At 34.2% G+C, this 21460-nt stretch overlaps 2 protein-coding genes across 4 annotated transcripts; both read left to right on the forward strand.

Moving 5' to 3' along the window:
- The first annotated feature begins 2694 nt into the window (after window positions 1-2694).
- On the forward strand, window positions 2695-8144 carry LOC140807539 (glucosamine inositolphosphorylceramide transferase 1-like). Its single transcript, XM_073164434.1, is given in 5 exon segments — window positions 2695-3414; window positions 3847-3969; window positions 6095-6262; window positions 6413-7519; window positions 7521-8144. Coding segments are annotated over 5 exon segments (2349 nt in total). The 5' UTR covers window positions 2695-3036; the 3' UTR covers window positions 8094-8144.
- A 1570-nt stretch (window positions 8145-9714) lies between these two features.
- On the forward strand, window positions 9715-20874 carry LOC140806989 (uncharacterized). Of its 3 annotated transcripts, none has more exons than XM_073163609.1 (22): window positions 9715-9909; window positions 10016-10059; window positions 10160-10223; window positions 10330-10444; window positions 10523-10590; window positions 10694-10794; window positions 11397-11568; window positions 12295-12517; window positions 12827-12935; window positions 14617-14723; window positions 14864-14944; window positions 15250-15381; window positions 15548-15681; window positions 16610-16690; window positions 16777-16850; window positions 17751-17826; window positions 17943-18014; window positions 18672-18711; window positions 19316-19596; window positions 19720-19897; window positions 19977-20185; window positions 20520-20874. In XM_073163609.1, the coding sequence occupies exons 1-22, from the start codon at window positions 9853-9855 to the stop codon at window positions 20814-20816; spliced, it is 2715 nt and encodes a 904-aa protein (XP_073019710.1). In that variant the 5' UTR covers window positions 9715-9852; the 3' UTR covers window positions 20817-20874. The 3 variants fall into 3 exon arrangements, with proteins under 3 accessions (XP_073019710.1, XP_073019709.1, XP_073019711.1); XM_073163608.1 differs by having other exon boundaries at window positions 9717-9909; window positions 12809-12935; XM_073163610.1 differs by lacking the exons at window positions 9715-9909; window positions 10016-10059; window positions 10160-10223; window positions 10330-10444; window positions 10523-10590 and having other exon boundaries at window positions 10692-10787; window positions 12809-12935.
- Window positions 20875-21460: the final 586 nt, after the last annotated feature.

Below are 21460 nucleotides of genomic sequence, written 5' to 3' on the forward strand. Positions count from 1 at the left end.
TATCATAAATGTTCAATATAATGTATATACTAAATCGGCTAATGTTAGGATTGATAGATTGGTTCAGAGAGGTTGAATAAATCATCACAAAAATCATTATAATTAATGATAATATGTGCAATTTTGAGATGCCAACGTGTACTTGAGAAAATTATATATTCGGATTAAATATATCGTCTCCATACATTATTATTAATAATATATCAAATAAATATATCAGTGGAAATTAAAGACCACCCCAAATAAACCTCCCTAGTTATATATAAGATTTCCACAATAAATAATTAGAGTAAAATAAATAATGCATTGATTGTGTCATTATGGATCTGTCAGGCATATGCAACAAATATGCTTGATTAGTAAAATGCTATTATTATTATTATTATTATTATTATTATTATTATTATTATGTGTATGTCTCTTGTGAGGTGTTGTCATAAATCTTCATATGTGAGACGGGTCAACCCTATCGATATTCAGAATAAAAAGTAATAATTAACATAAAAATTAACATTTTTTCATGGATGACCCAAATAAAAGAGATATATCTCACAAAATAGGATCCGTAAAATCATCTCACACAAATTTATATTATTGTTGTTGTTATAATTGAAATAAACAAATCAAAGATATTGCCACAACATGGGAAAGTACCCAAGTGGTACACATAAAAATGTACCAATGTGATTCAAACAAATACATGTCAACATGTCACATGCTACAATTTAATAAATGCATATAAATAAATTATTATATATTCTTTAATAAATATGTATTAAAATATACAATACGTAGTTTTTTAAGTTTTTTATGGATGGACGAAATTACATTTCTATCATATATTTTATATAAAAATATATTACATTAGTAAAAAGTTATAGAATAAAAGAAGACCCTGATTAACTCGTCAACTCCATGTAAAAACATAAAACAAAAAAATTATTTATTATTTTAAAATTTTAAAACTTAATCATTAATATTTTAAAATTGAAAAAAATAATAATAATGAAGCATTAGACGAGAGAGGGAGATAAAGTGGAGTCAACACCAACTTTAACATCGTGACATTAAATTTCGGACAATGATTTCATTATTTAATTCCTATCATGCTTCCCGAGAAAATAAAAAGATTAATTATTATTAATACATCAAAATCTACGTATATTTGTATTTCACCTTACCAAAAATTCAGTTTTTAAACTGAAAATCTGTTATTTAATCATATTAATTCAAATCTGAGCATAACAATTTTTTTGTCCTAAAATATAAGTATTAGAATATGGATATGAAAGACAACATCCTTTGATAACAAGGCCATTAAAAAAAAGAAGAGATTTACATATCTCATCACAAAATATTCACGTCAGTAGGAAGTGAACATATAATACACAAACATCGTATATCTATCTACGGACTCAAACACACATTAAGAAGCTAGAATATCATATTTGACGACACTATCAAATAGTTCGATTTAGCCAAGAACCTAGACAGGGCCGGTCTTAGACTTTGAAGGGCCCTGTGCAAAAAAAAAAAAAAGCCCTTTGTATTTATATAAAACTAATACTAAAATCAATAATATAAAGATAATTTCATTATTTGATTACATAAACTAATATCTATAATAAAAAAAACATTATATTCCACATTGCTAATAATCAGTATCGTTACTCTATTTTAGTGGTTTTTTTTAGATGTAAGGATCAACATGAAAATTTGCAGTGTCAGATTGATAAACACACTAACCACTATTAAATTTTAAAATATTTGATTTTAAAAAAATTGAAGATAATATCCAAAGCCCAAATATTCAACCCAATATACCCATAACCCCAATTTAATTGGGCCCTATTCAGCCCTATCCCGTTGGGGGCCCTGTGCGGTGGCCCCATGTTGACCACCCCTGGGCCGCCCCTGAACCTAGAGAAACTTTGGGTATATAAGAAAGTTAGTGAGAGTGCAGTGATATTCACGGTACGAATCTAGAGAAACTTTGGATATACAAGAAAATTAGTGAGATTGCAGTGACATTCTTAGTAGATGAATTTTCTTACGTTGCACATCCGTTCTCCAATCTGATAGTTGGAAACCATGCATTTCAATTCATAAATCCGTCCAAACACAAACTTAAAAAAAACAAAACTTACTTTATTTGAACAAATATTAAATAATCCATAAAATATCATAGAATAAACCGATGAGATAAATGAGCTCTTTAATGCTGTATTAAATAAGAAATTAATTGCATTAATTTAGTGGGCACGCCCCAGGTAGGCATGCTAAACAAACCTAAAAATAAGAGCTCCCTATATTTTAGGAAATTAATTTTACAAATAGAGTGGATAATTCCTTTATAAAATAATAAAAATAACAAATAATAACTATAAATAAATTTTTTGGAAAGTAAATTTAAATATCCCTAATTAACCTATTGTATATTGGAGCCGTATTTAATATTTATTACAATGTAGTAAGTGTTACGTGGAAATTATCAAAATTTGTTCGGATTTATAAAATTAAAATAAAATAAACAAACATTTCAAAATAAATAAATAAATGCGCCTACCAATTTTTTATTACTATAATTCAAATTATCCAGAACTTTCCTGAAAAATTTAAAATAATTTAATTAAGTTATTGAATACAAGATTTTGTAAAAAAATAAAAATAAAATCAAAATCTTGATTACATCTCTGTCTGTATGTGCGGTGAAACTGAAAAACCAAGAAAGTGGCCACAACGTATTTTCTTGGTTCCATTGGAACACTTCTGCTGGCCCCGTTGTCACCTTCTCAAGTCGTCGTCGTCTTCTTCTTCTTCTATTAAACTTCCAGAATGCATTAATTTCCTTTCACAGAGAGTGGGAGGCCGGAAGATCCAATGATCCACGGCTAGAAACTGCCTGATGCTTCTCTCTCCATCTCTTCTTTTTTCTTTCTTGGGCTCAGGTGTTGCATGCAAAGCGGCGGTGAGCGGCGAACTTCTGTTCTCACTTGCGGGTGGTACAGGACTATTTCTTCGTCTTGATTTGAAGTAATGGGTTCATGTCCGATCGTGACTTCGGGATCCTCCAGCGCCGGTCCCCTTGGAGGCGGGTGGTTCAGGTGGTGGTGGCACGGAGGGGTTGGGGGTGGGAAGAGCAACAGCCTTGTTAATCGGAATGGAAACTGTAGCATTAATGGTAATAATAATAATACTAATGAGCATTGTGTTCTCTCGTCGAGTCTTCTGTTTTTTTTGGTTTCGGTTGTCGTTTTGGGGTCGATAGGGACTTTGTATGGGAGGTTCATGCTCACGGCCAACGTGAGGTCGGAGATCAACGCGCCGCTCGGCTGCGGCTTAGATAGTGAGGGTTCGTGGGCCATTGGCGTTTACTATGGTGATTCACCCTTTTCTCTTAAGCCAATTGAAACTGTGAGTTTCTTTTTTCTTTTATTTGGACTATTTATCAATCCAAGGATGCATGTTATTAAAGCAGGAAAGATCCAATTTTTTGTTGGGTTTTTTCGTTTTAAGTTTTCTGGTATATTTATGAATTAAAAGCGATCTATTTTTTGAATGGGATTGAAGTGAAATTTCTTGATGCTCATCAGTTTCTGGGTTTTTGTTTCTTTCTTTTTTTATTGTTTCAATTTCTTAATTTTCTTGTATTTTTTTTTTTAAAATATCTATTTTTGGAATTTTCCTCCCTTTTGACTTCTTAACATATGATCTGATAGATACACAAAACACACATGTCGAATTATTTAAAAGAAGTTTTCGGTAGTTTGAAATTTGATTGATTTGGGACTAATCAGCAGTTCTGCTTTTCGAAAAAATCCTAATGTCTCGATAAATGATTTGCAGATGAATGTTTGGAAGAATGAGACTGCAGCATGGCCTGTAGCCAATCCTGTTCTTACTTGTGCTTCACCTTCTGATTCTGGCTTTCCCAGTAATTTTGTTGCTGACCCTTTTCTTTATGTACAGGTATTTTTTTAGGCTTCGTACTGTTTTATCCAAAACAAGTTCTTAGTTTGTCTAGTTTGCCAACACAACCTGAGAGAATCGGCACCTCCCTTCCCTGATCATACGAAAAAGAAAATTTGTTCGATCACTGGTCATGGTTTCTAGTCAGCTTCAACCTTATTTTTTTGACCTGTTTTTATATAAGAAATTCACCGTCTGAGAGGGTAGAGAACAAATTTCATGTGCATTATTTAACTTTCTATCGTTAGCTTGATCTCAGTATTGACCACATAGGATTTGTCACCTACAGTGAACTTGGTCAAACAGTGATTGGAAACAATTGTTTTATATTCTGCTTCTTTGTTAGCTAAATGGATTGGAATCTTGTTTCTATATTATTATTCTACTGGAGAGTTGAGTTGTAAGTCAGTCGAGGAGGGAAAAAGTTGAATATTTCCATTTCTCGTGGAGCGGTCTTTATCTCATTTTTTTATATGTTTTATCATTTGTGTTTACTAAACGCTCTCTTTCTCTGCGAAAACACAAAAGCGAGCAATGTAACAATTCCGCTTTTAAAATAGAGGTTGTGGATTATTACTGGCGAATTAGAAGAGCGAGGCACTATTTCTTTTTCCATTTTTAATTTGAGTTTGGTGGGCTTTTCTAAAATTAGACTGAATCAGAATATCTAAATTGGAACCATGGACTTCCTAACTTAGGTACCAGTTTAGTAACTAAGTTTCTGAAAAGCTCGAGCTTATAGAAAATGGTATCGATACTTTTTAGGATGACTTGAACTCTTAATAGAGAAAATCATTCTACTTTTCTTGAAAATTTGAGAGGTGATGGTACTAGATACTGGGTAGGCTGTCACGAGCCAGTTGTTTCTTATCTAGAAACCACTCTGTTTTCTATTGAAATAAAAGTACCACAAGAAAAAGGTCAGATGACTTTGAATGCATTCTTTATCAATTGTTGGTGTGTGAACTTGAAATATCATGCATAAAGTGAATATAAGCTTTTGTAGAAATCCTTTGATCGAGAGATAATCTCTAAAGATGACTGCAGTGGCCTGTATTCTGCATCAAAATTTGTGATTTAAGGTGTAGATTTTTCATAAGTTCTAGCATACTGAGGGCGAGTTTGGATACAGCAGCACTGACTTAAAAAAATGTTTTGTTTAGAGTTCCACTAAAAAATCCAAAAATAGATTTATCTTTAGATATAATAGCGAGAAAGATCTCCTGTATTACTTTTAAGGAAATTAGACGTAGAGCCAGAAGCCAGAATTGTCACATTTTCCATTCTACTATTGATTTTGGCTGTTTGAGCATTTCTTGTAAAAGTAATGCTCAACCAAACTTCATTTTTTCAAAAAAGAAAAAATGGTTTTCTTTTTGAAAGAAGTGTTTGCTTTAAGATAACTTTTCTTTCCAAACACACTCGTAGTTGAGTCTGTATTGATGATTTCTGGGAAGAGAACTATAAATAAAAAGTCACAAAAGATGTGCATCAGCACATTCACGAGCACACAGATATATACATGCACATAGATGTGCTGAAGTGGTGGGGTTCTACTCCACATTATTGCCATACCTCTCACATCACTCGCAGAATAAATACATTTACACACTCCCCCTTTATTTTGTGGGGGAATAAACAAGAAGATTACTTTATGGAGACATAAACGAATTACGATAAGAATGGATTAGTCATGATCGTGCCTTTTAAGGAAATGGGACAATGAAGGATGGATGGGGATGCCAATATGATTGCGGTAATAAACAAATTATAAATTGATTTTCTGATTTTCGACATGGTATTTTGTTCCTAATATTAATATGGCCGTATTATTTTGTAGAGAATTGACTGGTCATGGTAAGAATTTGTTCAAGTGTGGCTTTGGTTGTTGCTTGTAGAAAGCAATGCTCGCTTGTATTGCTAATTGTCTCCTCCAACCTATATATTAGCTTATATTTGATCTGGTGCGCTCAATTTGGAGGGTTTGTGCCACCTAAGAACGTGTTGTGTTTTCCATGGTTGTCTCACTAAATCGAACAACAGGGAATCATCATATTAACTGAACTTTTATATAATCTTTTCTTGAAAAAAATTAATTTTAGCGTATATTTATGTCATGATGCAGGGAGATACTCTATATCTGTTTTACGAAACAAAAAATTCTGTTACCATGCAAGGAGATATAGGAGTTGCAAGAAGCGTAGACAAGGGAGCAACATGGAAGCATTTGGGTATTGCCCTAGATGAAGATTGGCATCTCTCATATCCGTATGTCTTCGACTACAACGGAAACGTAATGCTTCTAACTTACTAAATAAAAGTGGTATGATGGATTGTATAAGATTGAGCATATTAATTATCTTCTTGACTTGGGATTTTGCTGTTGCTACACTCATTTGTAAATCAGGCACATTTACTTTTGCTCGTCTGTTGCTTTGTACAGATGTATATGATGCCAGAGAGCAGTGCAAAAGGGGATCTTCGTCTTTATCGTGCCATAAACTTCCCTCTGACATGGACAATGGATAAGATTATTGTGAAAAAGCCTCTAGTAGATTCTTTTATAATTCCTCATCAGGGCTTGTTTTGGCTTTTCGGTTCTGACCACAGCAGGATTGGCGCCAAAATGAATGGACAACTGGAGATCTGGTATAGCAATTCCCCTCTCGGTCCTTGGAAACCTCATAAGAAGAACCCTATATATAACACAGACAAGAGCATGGGAGCTCGGAATGGAGGCAGGCCATTTGTATATAATGGAAATCTTTATCGCGTCGGTCAAGACTGCGGTGAGACATATGGAAAGCGCGTACGTGTATTCAAGATCGAAGTTTTGACCACTGATGAGTTCAGAGAAGTCGGGGTTCCTTTGGGAGTCAAGGAGTCGAATAAAGGCCGGAATGCTTGGAACGGAGCTCGTAGCCATCACATCGATGTTCAACAGCTCAGTTCTGGTGAGTGGATTGCAGTTCTTGATGGGGATCGAGTACCATCAGGAGATGCAGTTCTACGCTTTATATTTGGGTTAGCTTCGTTTCTAGCAGTGTCAGTTTTTGTCATGCTCGTGGGATTTTTACTCGGGATCGTGAAGTGTATTGTCCCATTAAGTTGGTGCCCACACAATATGGGAAAGAGGAGTGATGCTTTATTGACATGGGAGAAGCCGAGTCTGTTATCTGCAAAACTAAGACTATTCTGCAGTCGTTTGAACCGAGCAAGCTCTACTCTGCGTGCTAGAATAAGGCCAAACAGTTGCAGCGGAACCTTCATCCTGACTTTCGTGATTGTGGTGGCTATGATGCTGACATGTTGCGGGGTCAATTATATCTACGGTGGAAATGGACAGGAACCATATCCACTGAATGGTCACTACTCCGAGTTCACTTTATTAACCATGACCTACGATGCTCGACTTTGGAATCTGAAAATGTACGTGGAACATTACTCGAGATGCTCCTCGGTTCGTGAGATAGTTGTGGTGTGGAACAAAGGAATGCCTCCGCAGTTAAGCGACTTCAACTCAGCCGTTCCCCTAAGGATAAGGATAGAGGGAAAAAAACTCATTGAACAACCGCTTCAAGATCGATCCATTGATAAAGACTCGGGCAGTTCTTGAGCTTGATGATGATATCATGATGACTTGTGACGACATCGAACGAGGGTTCAGAGTCTGGCGTGAGCATCCAGAACGAATAGTGGGGTTCTATCCACGCTTCGTCAACGGGTCCCCCTTAAACTATAGAGGGGAGAAACATGCCCGAAAACATGATGGCTACAACATGATTTTGACGGGGGCTGCTTTTATTGACAGTACCGTAGCATTCGAGAGATATTGGAGCACATACGCCGCGGAAGGCCGAGAGATGGTGGACAGTTTCTTTAACTGCGAAGACATATTGATGAACTATTTATATGCAAATAAAAGCTCGACTAACGTGGTCGAGTACATTAAACCCGCTTGGGCGATAGATACGTCGAAATTTTCCAGTGTTGCTATCAGTAGGAATACACAGACTCATTATGGGGTCCGAAGCAACTGCTTGACGAAGTTTTCAGACATGTATGGAAGTTTAACTCACCGGAAGGTGGAGTTCAGCAGACGAACCGATGGTTGGGATGTATAGCTGGGACAAAAGTTCTCAGGTTGCAACATAGATAAATTCTAGTGTCTTTTTTATTTTTTAATTTTTTTTTGTCATTTGTCCATTTGATCTACTAAACTTTCGGTTTTTGGTTATGATATAATAACTTTTGAATTTAAGTTATTTTGGTGAAATGTTCCATTTATTTGATTTTTTTATTATTATCTTAAGTTACTTTCAAATAAATTGATTTTCTTTAAAACTACAAATTCACATGATTTTGGCTAACTTAGCTTTAGTCAAAGTCTAATAAGCGTATTCCAAAAAAAAAAAAAGAATATTTCGATGCTAGATGGATCAAAATAGCAAAATTAGAGGTTATTTTAACAAGATTAAAAAAAATAAAAGTTAGTGGACTTAAATAAAAAAATGGTGAAGTTACTAGAGAAGAATTTATTTTCTTTTTTTTTAATCAAGTGAAATTGGACATTCACTAAAAAAAAAAAAAAAAATTTAGCGACGGTCAAAACCGTCGTTAAAAGGTTAAAACGATGGTTTTAACGATTGTTTGGTCGTCCGTAACAAAAATTATCATCGTATTCATAAAACGACGGTTTTCAAACGGTCGCTTATTATGACGTTCATATCTTTTTCTTTTGAAGGACAAAATTGTAAAATTAGTTCAACGCTAGTGGAAGCAGGAGGCGATTTTCACTTTTCTGTATCAAAATTTGAACAAAACAATCTAATACTATAATATATTTTTTTTTCTCGGAAAAAATAAAGAGTGAGCATTTTAGAAGATAAAGAGTAAATACATATTTTTTATATTTTGAAAGATATTATACAATAAAAAATATATATTATTCAACTAAAGTATTAATATCATATTAAAAATAATAATTAAACGTTGTACATTTTAACATAACAATTATAATCTCATTATTTTATTTTATATTTATCACTTCCTGAAATGGCTCAATTTGGCTAGATGGGGATCAAGAAAATGCCCACCAAATGATTGAATTAAAATTGTGTTTTGATCGATGAATTTCAAATCTATTATTTAAAATATATTCAAATATATTTTTATATTTTTAGATAAAGAAAATCATAAAATTTAAATCCGACACATTAATTGCATGTTTTATTTGTTTTTATATTATTAGGTTAAATTTCAAGTTCACTCTAATCGAGGTATTTTGAATTCTATTTCACGTTAGTGTGAGTGTATGACTAATGTGAAAATAATAGACTATAAATTTAATATTTTATCACTTGTTTTTATTACTAACCATAAAAATATAATCGAAATACATAGATTTAAATTTATTTATTTAAATACAATTTAAACTAATATTAGTATAATAATCTTTAAAAATACAATTGAATAATATTTAATATAAATTTTAATTTTATAACTTGTTTTATTCCTAACAATAAAAATATAATCGAAATACATAATTTTTAAATTTATTTATTGTAAATACAATGTAACTAATATTAGTATAATAATCTTTAATAAATACAATTGAATAATATTTTAAAATAAAATAAAATAAAATAAAATATTACTTCTAATTGGATCCAAATACACCCGGTCATGCCCCGTGTCCGGTGTAACAGTCTGGTACCCGAACCTAAAAGAGATTCGGATCCCCCCGAAGAAATTTGTTCAGGTCACCAAAGTCGGTTCGTTCGATCCCTGTAAATGGTTGGGATTCCACGGAAAAAAAATTTTAAAAAAAAATTGGATCAGAAAAAATTCCAATCCCATATACCCCTGCATTTTTTTTTATAAATGGCGTCAACCAGCCATTCGAAACGCGTGATGGAGGATGATGATGAAGAAAAGGAGGCATGGCCTATATTTCTTTGTATTCATGTTTGACGTGTTTATGTTTTCATGTATACGCCGTTTGATCAGTTGGTTTTTTCCACTTTTCATTCACATTTATTTGCAGTTTGAGCATTTTGATGACTTTACTCTCGCATCTTCATGGGAAAGGTACCGGAATTTAGTTTGGCATTGCTATTTATGTCACCTACAAGGAATAAGATAGGCCACATTTTTGCAGTACTACTATCACCAATTACATATTTTATAGGTTCATTTCTGAAATAGAAGCTGTGTGTCGACAATGGAAAGCTGATGGTCCAAAGAATATATTGGTATCCCGAGTTTACTTACATAGCTGGTTTTCATTTAAAGTAACTATATTAGCTGTTATTGTGATCTGAGCTTTTTGTTTCTCTAACAATTGGATGTTGGATGTAGATAAAGGATGCTGTTCAAACCGATACATTGAAGGATTTGTACAAGGTTAAATCCGAGTTCAAGTATGCTATGAAAAGCTATTGCATGGAGTACTATTTTGACACAAGCAATAATGGTATTGCCCGAGCCCGAGCATAAATTATTTGTTGGTTTTTCTAGCTTCCTATCTTAATTGTAATAATATTTGATTCAGGTAAAGTCATTGACTGGAATCAACCTTTACATGATTTGCAACTATCGTTTGGGGTGAAGGAGTTTTTGGTCAGTAGTTATCTCTGTTCTTCCCTCATTCATTGTCCCCATTAGTATCTGGTTTTGTTCCATTTATTGTTGTATTTTCACCCTTGTAGTATCCACTATGTAGGTGATTGCTCTGCAAAGTGCAAGTGGTGTGGTGGTTCTCGATGCACCAGAGGCTAGCAAACTTTTGAGTGCAGTTGCCATTGCTTTGTCCAATTGTTCGTGGTTTGGATGCTGATAACATCATAGCTTTATCCTTTTCGTCTAAAAACTTTTCACTTCTGTATTAAGAAATAATTCATCAATTTTCTATTTTAATTAATATTATATCCCTAATTGCAACGAACTTCTGTATTAAGAAATAGTTCATCAATTTTCTATTTTAATTAGTATTATAGCCCTAATTGCAACGAATGGCGTCCTGTATTGTGGTGTGAAGACTATAAGCTTGTGATACGAGCCTTTCTAGCAACGCGGATTAATATTTTGCAAAGCATGGATGAGTACGATATAATCATCAGTTAATTTATTGGCATTAAGATCTTGCTTATGGTTCCTACAACGTGGCTCAGACCATGCATAAATTGTATCAAAGCAGACCCTTCACTGTTAGACAAAGCTTAACCGAATGAGCATTGAACAACAGAATGGCTGATGTCGAGTGTTCAACAGTGGTTGCGGTTTTCTTGGACATCATTGCTTATTTTGTTCTTTTCTGTCTTTTCTTTTTTTGGTATTCTGGTGATGGTTACACATGAGTACATGTTTTTGTGCTTTTGATTAAGGACAAAAACGGAGTTGATCTCTTTTGCATTTTTTGTCTGCAGCCTGTGGCCAGCATTTGTTCCAGTTCATGATCCTTCACGCAAAGCCTACATTGGTATTCAAAATATGGGAACAGTTTTTACCAGAAGATTTGAAGCTGACCGCATTGGTAGCCAAGTTCCAATAAAGCTTATGCATTTGGAAGGATTATATGAGCTATTCATTTCTAAATTTGTGAGTCCTTGCTGTTCTCAATTTTGGAAAAAACCCTCGAGCTTGTTATGTAATAATTTTGAATTTGTTTTCGTGTTTGGTACTAAGTTTTAGCTTCAAAGGTCTTGCATTTATTGGAAACCACGTTACATGGTATGATTATTTATTTGCATGTCATTTTATTTGTTTTTTAAATGCTTTATCCCTCTTTTGATTAATGGGAAACTCTCGACATGGAATTGACCGTCATGTTTCTATGAGTATGTATGTTTAAACGAAGGTCTGTCAACATTCTCCCTCTCCCATCATTGCATTGTATAACATACGAGAGCTTTTCCATGGAGCAACTGAATTGATAAGCATTATTTCGTTATCTGAATTGCTTAGTTATAAAGGCTGCCCTTTATATGCTTACTAACAAGAAGCAAACATATATTAACTTGCCAGCTGTCATGCGAGACTAATTTAACTACTATTCTACTAACTATTATCAGTACAAATATTAACTCAATAATTTGAATATTGAGTTTATACATTTATAGCCAGGAAACTTTGTCGAGTATTGTACTTTTGAGCTATCATTCTTGTTATGCTCATTATGTATGACTGACTATGTAAGCTTGCCCTATTGCACTCAATACTCATCGGTTTTAGTAGGTTATTTTCTAGAGTTTTTAGTTTGAGTGTGAGATTATATTATCATCGTATACTGATATGATAGTCCATCTTTCCAAACACATGCCGAAGGCCTATACTGCTGTGGACTTGTCAATGCATCATTTTGAAGTCCAATTTAAGATGAAGTTAACCTACAGAACCCCTGTATACGTTGAGGAAGACGAAGTGCAAGAATTTGAAGCCGAGGGCACAGAATCCGGTGAAAGTCTTAAGAGTGACAAACATGGGAAAATCCAATGGGATGATGATTGTCCTTGGAGTCAGTGGTACACAGCGGAGGACCCAGTCAAAGGTAGATATGCTGAATAATCTCCATTGAAGTGAAAAAAATGAGATTTCAAATGAATCCCGGGATTCTTCAGATGCGGCCCTTTTCATTTTTCTAGGAAAGAGTAAAATTGTAGGATATTTGAAAATATGCTTGAGAAATTTATTTGGAGTGAGCTTATTATTGACTCGGTCTCTTCTCTGAGTAAACTTTTTAATTTTTTTTGTCGTTTTATTTGGTTTGATTAAGTAGCAGACATCAAGTCTCAAAACTGCAAACCAAATATTATTTTTATGTGTGGAGTTTCTTTTTCAGGATTTCAACTGCTTGCAGTATGGTCTGAGATAACAGCAGAAAGTTCTCTGGATATGGCTGAATTGGAAAATGCCTCTCCTTTGGAAGCTGATAAGTGGTTCTTGAATCCAAATCTTTCCCAAAATATGTAAGAGTAGTGTTTTCATATATGTGATGTTAATGTTTATTCTTTGTATGCGTGAGAATATATAACATGCTTTTGATCAACATGTGCTCGTGTCAAGTTTTGGCTACCTTATTGGAGTCCTTGTCAATTAGGAAAGTGACGAATTTGCAATGCTAACCAAGAAGAGTAAAATATGGGACTTACATTCATATGTCATCATACAAGTTCGTATTCATATGACAAGTTACTTCAGAAGGTTCGCCACTCATGGAGTGGTCAGACAATATCTATTTAACACCTTCAATCTTTTTCATCATGTGATTGGTCTACACCTGAGGGTATCAAGTGGGAAATTTATTCCAGTGCTTTTAACCGAAAATTTTCCTCTGAGAAACCTCTGATGCTAAATCCTTGTCAGCATCATCTCCAAACGTCAGTTCACACAGCTTCAAACTTGAATGTTCTTATTGATTCGTCATTTCCTTTTGATATTGTTCTCAAATATTTTGGAAAATGAAATGCATCTGCCAGACTTTTTAAGTACTGACTACTGGTGAATGAAGATTGAAGTTTGTTTGGTTCAGCGGTACCGTGAAATGCTTGTCAAAACACATTATTATCTGATACTCTGACTATTTACGTATGCATGTTCATCTTATTTCCAAATATAGCATGCATAGGTGTATCTTTAGGTTACATGTGCTATCCTCAGCATCAACTTGTACAATGATGTCTTTGAAGTGTTTTCTTAGTATTTAATAATAGCATATCGATGTGGCCCTTAACATTTTGTTCAAGATGGGCTACAAGGTAATCTAGTGGTGGTTGCCGTTCCGGTCCTTAATTGGACTCAACCCAATCCTTCATCATTTTTACCTGATCTAATCATAGCAAGCACAACCACCAAAGTTTGTCTATAACTTTTGCTGAGCAGGTTAGTATTGTTTTGTTATGTCAAGCCTAGTGCTTGTCTTGATTCAATACATTGAGGATCGGCACATCCTTCTTGCAGTAATTCATATGTGTTACACGAATTTTGATGAACAACACGGCTTGTGACTGACGAGTTCAACATTACTTCCCAATTTCTGTACATATTAAGTTATATCTCTCTTTACATCTGCTGATCCATGTAGTATTTTTGGATAGGGACATAGATCTAATGTCTTAATCCATGATTATGCTACTCAGTATTTGATGAGGTTGGACAAGTACAGTTATATAACAACGTGGTCATGCACTTTTAAGTCATTATGGAGGTTACTTTGGTGATTCAGCTTAGCTAAAACCCCAATAATGCCAGGATATTCACTCTGCTTCCATACTTATCAGCCACTTTCTTACTCTACTCCGGGTGCTCAATCTTCACTCCTCTTTTTGCTGTGCGCTATTCAGAAAAATCCCTTCTCCCCCTCCCCCGTCCAACATTTGTCTTCCCGATTATCGTATTTTATTTTCTGCTGAAAATGAATGAGTCAGATAGTGTCTATTTTATTTTAAAATTTAAACAATTCTGTGATTTTTTTTATGTAAAGATTTAACTGATTTCTTGGGTAGATTGTTAACTTTCATTCTTTGATTGGTTGATCTTATTTCAAAGGAGATTGTTTTATTTTATCATTGATTATGGATATCTAATTATGGTGAATTTGAATTTTAACCATTGTTTGAAGTGATTGAGTCATGTGCTCTTGTTTAACAGTGGTGTTTCTGGTGGAAACACCATTGGATTTGCATCACAGCTGCGCCTTCTGGTTAGGGCATTGAAAATGTCACTGGATGCTCAATTTGTGGAAGATTTTGTGTCAGGTTTGAAGATCTTTATGTACATGATATTTATGTGTCAGATGTGAAGAATAATTTATTTTAACTATAAGTTTTCCTTATATACTCGTTTGGGTTATTTTTACTATTCAATTCTCTCTATTAATTCAGCGGCTGAAACTCAGGTTCTGAAACTTTGAAGTCATCGGAAGCTGTGCCTCCCCCTACAGTTCTTGATCGTGTGCTAAAAAATTTATTTCATGAAGGTACAAAATTTTGTCCATTTTTTGTTCGCCTATGAACTTCTCATTATGCTTGTGATGCCATAGTCGTTCTTGCTTTCCAAACCATCCTTGATCTATTGGTTTTTCTTCTTTATATTTTATTGGTTTTTCTTCTTTATATTTCTTCTTTATAAGTCAAAATCCCTGTTCTGATTCTGTATAATTCCCTTATTTATTGTTTACATTCCAACTTAAGTGCTATTCTTTGGCATGCATGAAAGAAGGGAAAGATGGAAGAAAGCTCTTGGTTTTAAGTTGATGCTTACTGACATAAATTTTCCTCTCAGTTGCAGGGGCTCAATTAGATTTTTCTTTGGGGGAGCATAGAAATTCGCGAGCTGTTAAAGGCGCTGCTCTTGATTCGTTATTTGCACAGTTCTGTTTACATGCCCTCTGGTTTGGAAATTGTAGTAAACATGGTATTTCTCTTGAGATCTGTTTTAGCAAGATAATCTCTTAAGGAGCTTATCAAGCAATTGTGTGCACCTGCCTTAAAAAAATGTGCATCTGTAGATTTTCCTCTTCTTGTTTAACTGTCTTTTTACACTATTCTCACTGTCGTCATTTTGCTACTCATTTTATTAGCAATAGCTGTACTCTGGATAGAGTTTGTAAGGGAGGTTCGTTGGTGTTGGGAAGAATCACAGCCACTTCCAAGAATGCCAGTCAATGGCACAATCGACTTATCTACCTGCTTGATTAATCAGAAATTGCACATGGTTGGTTTTTGTTACACAAATTATATACTTCCTGATGTCGTAGCACCTCTGCTAAGTTTGTAGAAACTCGTTCTTTCTCTTTCTATCTGTGTGTCACCATTCTTTTTCCTGCACCTCTGATCATTATCTTGTTTCTTCACTGAATCTCTATTGCCAAACAATCGTACTTTTATTGGAGTGGGTGGTGAGACTGATTTATATACTGTGGCTATTGATCCACTTCTCTTCATAATCATGGCATTATACCTTCTCTTATTAAATTCAGAACCGAAACATTTGTTGGGGATGTTGAGATAATATGAAGCTGTGGAGTGACCACCCTATTCCGGCTGTTTTCCTCTTATAAACTTGATATAAGTGCATAAATTGATGAAATCTCTACTGATTTAAGTATGAAGTTTCTAGTGTCTTTGACTCTTGATTTACATCTTGTTGTCAAAGATGACAATTTGTATTCGAGGATTTTTTCTTTTTACCTTGTTATGTTGTGAAATGAAAGTTCACGAAAGTGTTAGAATAGAAAATGTCTTGTGAGTCAACTAAACATGTTACAGTGAGAAGAAGCATTAGCTCAAACGGCATTATAGGACTGGTTATGTTATTTAACCTAATAGTACATAATTACACGGAACACGTTCGAACTTTGGTTTAGCCAATGCACCTGAATAACCGGTGAAGAAATTACTAATTTTTCAAATAATTCACATGCTGAGGATCTTCTGAAATTTTTCCACATATGATTTGTTTATGGTCACACAATATTATGAACATCGATTGATTCTAATTTGATGAAGAGTGCCATCTCTCTGTCTCTCTCTTTGAAGAAGAATATCTAAAACAATTATAGTCTTTTTATACTGTTATTCTTTTTTAACCAAATTACTCCTGGATGAAAATAACAGATAGTTCTTTTATGTTAATTTTTCAGCTTGCAATATGCATCAATGAGAAACGTCGACAAGATAGAGGGAATGATGTTGCTGGAAGTGGTGATTCGGATACTGTTCATGTACGTGTAGATTTTTATTTTGTTCCTTTTGGTGGTTGTATCCCGTTATTTTTAACCTCTGTCATTGAGTGCATATTTTACTGCAGGAAGATATTTTAGTTCCTAGGGATATTTCTTCTTCTCGCGATGTTGATGAAGGTGTTGAAAGGAAAAAAGACAGGTGAAAAGCAAGTGACAACTCTGTTTCTATATCATCTCGACCTAGACTCTGTGGGCTTGCCAAAAATATTTGGTTGGCGTTGCTGTCCTTTTCCGTCAACTTCTGACAAGAAACTGATGACATATAGATTACTTCTTACTGATCTATGGATTTTTTATACCATCCTTTATAACTTATTATAGAAATTCCTGTTATATGAAATTTATGGTTTGGTTGGGGAAATTAAAAGTAAACTTATTGATCCAAGAGTCTCATTCATTATTTGAAAGGTTTGATTCATTTTCAAACAAATATAAAAATCATTGCCATTAGTTTAAACCACCAGTATTTTTTTAGGTGACCACTCTTTTCAAAAAAAGGGAGCTACCTACACTACTGAACACAACTAAAATTTATTGAATGGCATTTTCCCAGATCATTTTAGGCGGTGCATGTGCATGATATACATGATGGTAAAGATAGAAACATAGTCTGTGATATGAGTTGTAATTAGGATAAACTTTTCTAATGTGTCCTTTTATCTATATACTTATAGGCCATGTTTGGCAATACACATTGGACATACTGAGATAGTTATTCTAATAACCTGCGCTTGCTTTTCTTAATATAGTAATATAATTAATATTTTGAAACAATGATTTGCTGAGAGTGATTTCTGGGAGGGATGGATTTAATTTTATTCCATTTCTTGCTACAAATTCAATAGATTGTTCGCGTGCTTTCACAATTAAACGATGTCATACCCTTGCAATATTTGGTCTATCTATAAATTATCTCAACATTGTTTATAGTAAAATTGTGAACCTCATATTGTGTGCTTGCCAGAGGGCGCACGTGCTTGTAATTCTAGGTACGGGTATGTTTCTGAATCTGTTTAAATATGCCTTCTTAATGTGTCAGAAAGCATTCAAGTGGAGTTCCTGTGCCTATGATGCTTTTGAAATCAAGCAAGAGTATGCATGGTCCAATAACACAGGTTGATTGCTAAATCGGTCGGCTGTTTAAAGCTTTTTCCTATCTTTCCCATACACTATTGGACCTACTCAAATACTGAAGGAAATAACATGCATCCCCCTTCTAACGATTATGTAGGATCCACCTCCTATGACTGAAGATATGCATGAAGAACGACAACAGGCTGCTCAAGCCTTGGGTGATTCATTTGTAAGTTAAGACCATTAGTGGATACTGTTTTTTACTCTTAATCTTAAATATAGTTTTTCATGTCAAGTGAGAATTTTCTGCCTCATTTTTTAATTGGAAAATATAGGTTTTTCCAATTGAATTTCAACTGGGAATTTGATGCTCTGTTGTACTTTTACTCCAGTCTTGATTCACAAATATTAAGGGCTGTCAAACTTCTTTCATCAAGTATTTTGCACATCATTCACATAATATTAGCTAAGGATATATGGTAGCATGTGCAAGTTTTCAATGTTAATAATAGTAAATTTGACCAGATCTAGTTAGAAGAGCCCCTTCTGAGACCTTTTTTTTGTGACTGATTATTTGGAGTCAAAAGCTTATTTTTTAAGGCCATTTCCTTTGGATTCAATATATGTATGTTGTCGAGATTATGAGGTATTGGATCTCATTTTATTGCGATTTGGCTAGATTATTTTCATTCCCAAGATATTTTCATGCATATATCAGGATGATAGTTTATTAAAAATTAATCAGGAATAACAAGATTGCTTGCCACTTGTATTGGATGTTGGCCGTAGCAAATCACATATGTATTGGATCATGTTCTCTTCACTATTTTCTTGTTCAAAATTTTACAGTTGGCGGGTAATTATCTTCTGCCTTCGTTTTTTGCAGAATTTCTCTGCTCAACTTGAGAAAGATATCCTATCATCAGGTAACGGCATTTCTTTTATCATGCCTTTACTTTCGTTAATCACTTGCAGTAACTTTTTACCATTGTAGAGGAGAATATCCCTTCTGCAGACTAGTATTTAGTATTTTGTAGTAGAACATGGGAAATTAAATATCATCTGACAATTGTTATTTTTTTTTTGAGATTGCAGATTTTTTTCCTTGAGATTGGAAAAAAAAAATTTGAACAAATATATTTTGAAGAACTTGGTTGCCATTCGGTGATGAATGAAAATTTTGAGGATTATTTGGAGATCTCAATGTTGAAATTATTTCTTTGTTGTAATAGTTAGGCTCATCTATGTTAATGCTTCCCAAAACGTAACTTGCTTTACACGAAATCAACAGTGTGGTAGGCCAGCATGTGGTCGATGTGCTGTTTCTTTCTTCACTATAGTTAGTCTTCTTTCATATATTTTGATTTGATGTTTATCGGTAATTTTTTCCTTCCCCTCTTTCAATGAATGGGACCCGGGATATTAATTTTATGCGAGCTATGTATAATTCTGAATGGTTCTTATAATCTGCTTATGTTGACCTGTTATATTTTCGTAATCTTCGTGAGGATCACTTATTCTTGACTGCAGATATGTCTGCATTCAAGGCTGCTAATCCAGATGCTGTCTTTGAAGATTTCATTCGGTGGCATTCACCAAAAGATTGGGAAAATGATATTAATATTGAACACAATCAAGTGTCTCCAAGTAATGCAAATCGAGGGTCAACAGTCAAGTGGCCTCCTTCTGGAAGACTATCAGAGAGAATGTCAGATCATGGGAACTCGTGGAGAAAGATCTGGAATGAAGCTCAGCCTTTACATGCTTCCGAACAAAAGCCACTGCTAGATCCAAATACAGAAGGAGAAAAGGTATTCCTGATTTTCGGGTGATAGTTTGGTTATTCTTCTCATAGATATGCTCCATTATTTCACAGTTCAGTGGTTTATATTTGTTTATTTCTTATTTTCAATCATTGTATTATCTTGTGCTAGGTTCTTCATTATTTGGAGACTCTGAAACCGCACCAACTGCTGCCACAAATAATCTGTACTGCCTTCAGAGCAGCAGCTGACACTCTTAATCAGACTTCATTTGTTGACTTAAAGCACATGACCACAAAAATTGGACAGTTGTACATTACCATGGGATCGATGCTAAAACATCTTCAAAGTAATGTTGTCCACATCTTAAAAATTTATTTTGGTGAGAAAGTGGTCTACGGAATTTACTAATACTCTTTCTATCACAGCGCATGATATAATTGGTGATGATGGCATAGAAGACCTCACACGATTGTGTACGACCTTTGAACACATTGAGAAGTTAATTTTACTTGCAGCATCTCTTCACCACAAATTCTTGCAATCCCCACACCTTGCACAAGCAATTTTCAACGATTACTACAATTACTATCTCCCTAAAATGGGAACTGGCTCTGCACAAGGTGATACTCAGAAGGTAATCAACTTTTTCTGTGCTACTTTTTGCAACTGTTCGCCAATCGATGGGATAATGCCTTGGTCGTAGGTTAATACGACGTCCCCAATAATTTTTGGGTAATCTCACTCTCGTGAAGTCATAGTTAATCAAATCTCTGTGGAGTTTTTTGTATTTAGGCCTAACCCGATGGGAAATTAATCTTTTTTTTAAAACTCCATAAAGTACAAGGGTGCACCTTATTCGAATCTGTTTCCCTGATTTATCTGTCGAACCCCATTTGATCTACAATAATACCTCCTCGTATAATACATATTTTTTCGTGCTATTATCTGTTTTGTTCTCCCCATGTTAGGATTTTGACAAGAAGCAACAAATAAGCTCACGCGACAGACATGTGGTCGCCAACATGTTCCCTCCACCAACTGAAAACCAGTCGTGGAGGAAAGTTTTGAGCATGGGAAATCTCCTCAATGGCCACGAACCCATCTTGAGGGAGATAATTTTTTTGAAACGCGACCGAGTCGAGGGAAGCTACTATGCTGCAGGTACGCCTAAGATTTATCAACAAGATGTTGAAACATACAGAATGTATATATGTGCAACGTCAAATGATCTTGGTGTAGCTCTTGCTGTTACCTCTTGTGACTAAACTTTCCATCTGTACATTATAATTATTTTTGTATGAAATCACCGATCCCGATTCTTTACCTGACTAATATATATATAATATAATTTTTAAATAAATATACATTTATTTTTTATACTTTTTAAAAAATAAAATAACCTTTAAAAATGAAATATGTATTTAGTCGAAGTGAGTCTCATGTGAGACTGTCTCACGGGTCATAATTCGTGAGACGGGTCAACCCTATCCATATTCACAATAAAAAATAGTACTCTTAGCATAAAAAAATAATAATTTTTCATGGGTGACTCAAATAAAAGATCTGTATCACAAATACGATCCGTGAGATCGTCTCACACAAGTTTTTGCCTTAGTTGAATTTAATAACAATAATTAGATTTAAAACAATTTCATTCGAGTAAAATTGATCTTTTAGTTTGATCGTGTGTGGATTAAATCATTTATGATAATAATTGTATCGATTTTTTCAATTTATCGATAATTCATAACAATTAAATTATTTATAACAATTCATATGTCAAAAAATGAATTTTAGTGTGACAAAGGAGTAATGGAGAATTCGTATTCAAATTCACCTTTCCAAACCTTTCAAAGAGCCAACCACGTACCGAAAATAAATGGCCAAATCGCCACGTGCCATGTACATA

Source organism: Primulina eburnea, chromosome 12, assembly GCF_022965805.1.
Source record: "Primulina eburnea isolate SZY01 chromosome 12, ASM2296580v1, whole genome shotgun sequence".
NCBI lineage: Eukaryota > Viridiplantae > Streptophyta > Magnoliopsida > Lamiales > Gesneriaceae > Primulina > Primulina eburnea.

What these genes read in the sequence shown, in the direction of transcription:
- LOC140806989 (XM_073163608.1), top strand. Translation starts at nt 9,853, where the DNA reads ATGGCGTCAACCAGCCATTCGAAACGCGTGATGGAGGATGATGATGAA. An exon ending in ATGGTCCAAAGAATATATTG is followed by an intron (nt 10,224 to 10,329) that starts GTATCCCGAGTT and finishes TGTTGGATGTAG; the next exon opens with ATAAAGGATGCTGTTCAAAC. An exon ending in AAGCCTTGGGTGATTCATTT is followed by an intron (nt 18,015 to 18,671) that starts GTAAGTTAAGAC and finishes CGTTTTTTGCAG; the next exon opens with AATTTCTCTGCTCAACTTGA.